The sequence below is a fragment of the Poromitra crassiceps genome (assembly GCF_964638095.1).
Source record: "Poromitra crassiceps genome assembly, chromosome: 7".
Lineage (NCBI taxonomy): Eukaryota > Metazoa > Chordata > Actinopteri > Beryciformes > Melamphaidae > Poromitra > Poromitra crassiceps.
The window spans coordinates 6,218,922-6,220,773 of NC_139628.1; the positions used below are offsets into that span (position 1 = coordinate 6,218,922).

Here is a 1,852-nt window from a genome sequence, read left to right on the forward strand (position 1 = left end):
ACAACAGCAGTGTATTCATCACACTACACTGTGTGTCAGCTGTTGCTTCACTATGCTCAGCTCATGAGCATGACAGCAAATCTGCAAGCAGCCGTTGACACAAATCAGCTCTAAAACGAAATCAAAGAATGAAAACATGCAGCCGAGCATGAACTAAAAATTAAACTAGCCGGAAAGGACTCACAACTTCTAAAACAACAGGACATTTTTGGTTTATTTTAGGGTAATTATTACATTACATGATGTCATTTAGCACATGCTTCTGTCCAAAGCAACGTTCAATATGTACATTTTGTCAACAATAAGTATTGTTCATCATTTAGAGAAAACTTTCATTCTGAGAAACAAACAAAAGATCAAATGCAAAATAAAACAAAGTTGCAAAATAAAGATATTTTAACCTCAACAAGACTTAAGACTAACAAGAAGACCTTGATTCTGTCTCATTAATTAATTTTCACAATAAAATGATCATGTTCTTACACCTGTGTGTTGTTAAAAACCTGTTCAGTTTTCCCAACACGAACACTGACTGATGGATCATGTTTGTTATTTACAGTAAAATGAGTAAAAACACATGAAAATACAAACATTGTTATTGTCTAAGTCAGTGGTTCCCAACCTTTTTACACCAAGTACCACCTGAGAAAGTAGTTGGCTCTCCAAGTACCACCATATGACCGACATTAAAATACAGTCTATTCAGCTATGCACAGTTCACGCAGGAGGCAAATTTATTCCAACCTGCAGCCTATGTGCTACTTGTGCTGGGTTGACTGCTGTCTTCACCTCCTTGTGCTTCATCGTTGCTGCTCTCCTCTACTACAGCTCTTTTACGATTCCCTCCCGTTTTGATCCACTTTAGCATCCCTCCTCGTCTTTGTTCACCACTTGTGTAACCATGCGGGGCGGGCAGGTAATTGTGCATGCACAACAGGTATAGTGTCCGTCAGAAACAAATATTTGTTTCTAAATCTCAAGACAACAAAATAAACCTCAATTTCAATGATCACAAGTTTATTTTCATTCGTAGTATTATTTTTTATAGATAAACATGTTTTACAATTGATTTTAAAGTTGGGTTTATTTCATAATTTAAACATTGGGATTCCAGGGAGTACCACCAGCAGGGGGGGGGCGCAAGTACCACCTACCTTGCGAAACACTGCCAATAATATTAATAATTATTATTATTATTTCACTTTCATATGTTTGAAAACTACTACTAATGACCACCATGGATTTTGCACAAAAACTTTTTTTTTTTTTTTTTTTTTTTTTTTTTTATAATTTTCACAGAGCCTTCCAAGTACCACCAGCAGGGGGCGCAAGTACCACCTACGGTACGCGTACCGTAGGTTGGGAACCACTGGTCTAAGGTGTGTGTGTGTGTGTGTGTGTGTGTGTGTGTGTGTGTGTGTGTGTGTGTTATCCTGTACAGAGTGAAGCCTCATCTCAGCACTGTGTTTAGTCAGCAGTGTGTTTCTCTCTCACTCCTCTATCTGACACAGAGACACTGAGCCTCCAAACTCAAGCCCCAACTTAAAGGTAAGTGCATTTAAGGACAGACTATTAAAGTTGTTCAGAAACCCAAACCCACGCTTAGCTCCAACACCAATCCTAAACCCAGGGTACACTGGTTCAGTGAACGTGTTGTTGAAGGTGTAGAGGTGGATCAGTGTGTCTGAGGAAACTGTGTAGAAAGACAAAGAGCCAGCAGGCCAGTCCAGATACACTGCGACTCTGTTAGACACAGAGGAGGAGGGGAGATGTAGGGCTGTTTCTATGTCATTGTGCCAGACATAGTAACCTTCAACATCAGAGCACCACAGCCTCCAGGACTTTTCATTAC

The 1,852-nt window shown here is 39.6% G+C and overlaps 1 protein-coding gene across 1 annotated transcript in view; it reads right to left on the bottom strand.

Annotated features, from left to right (window-relative positions):
• Positions 1-1,485: 1,485 nt before the first annotated feature.
• The window catches only part of LOC310779383 (stonustoxin subunit beta-like), a gene marked incomplete at its 5' end in the record, with an annotated part of 16,355 nt that continues 15,988 nt past the window's right edge, over positions 1,486-1,852 (bottom strand). The window contains one exon of the mRNA XM_083639920.1: positions 1,486-1,852. This exon is cut by the window's right edge and continues 264 nt beyond it. Coding sequence (XP_083496046.1) covers positions 1,491-1,852 — 362 coding nt within the window. The 3' untranslated portion in view covers positions 1,486-1,490.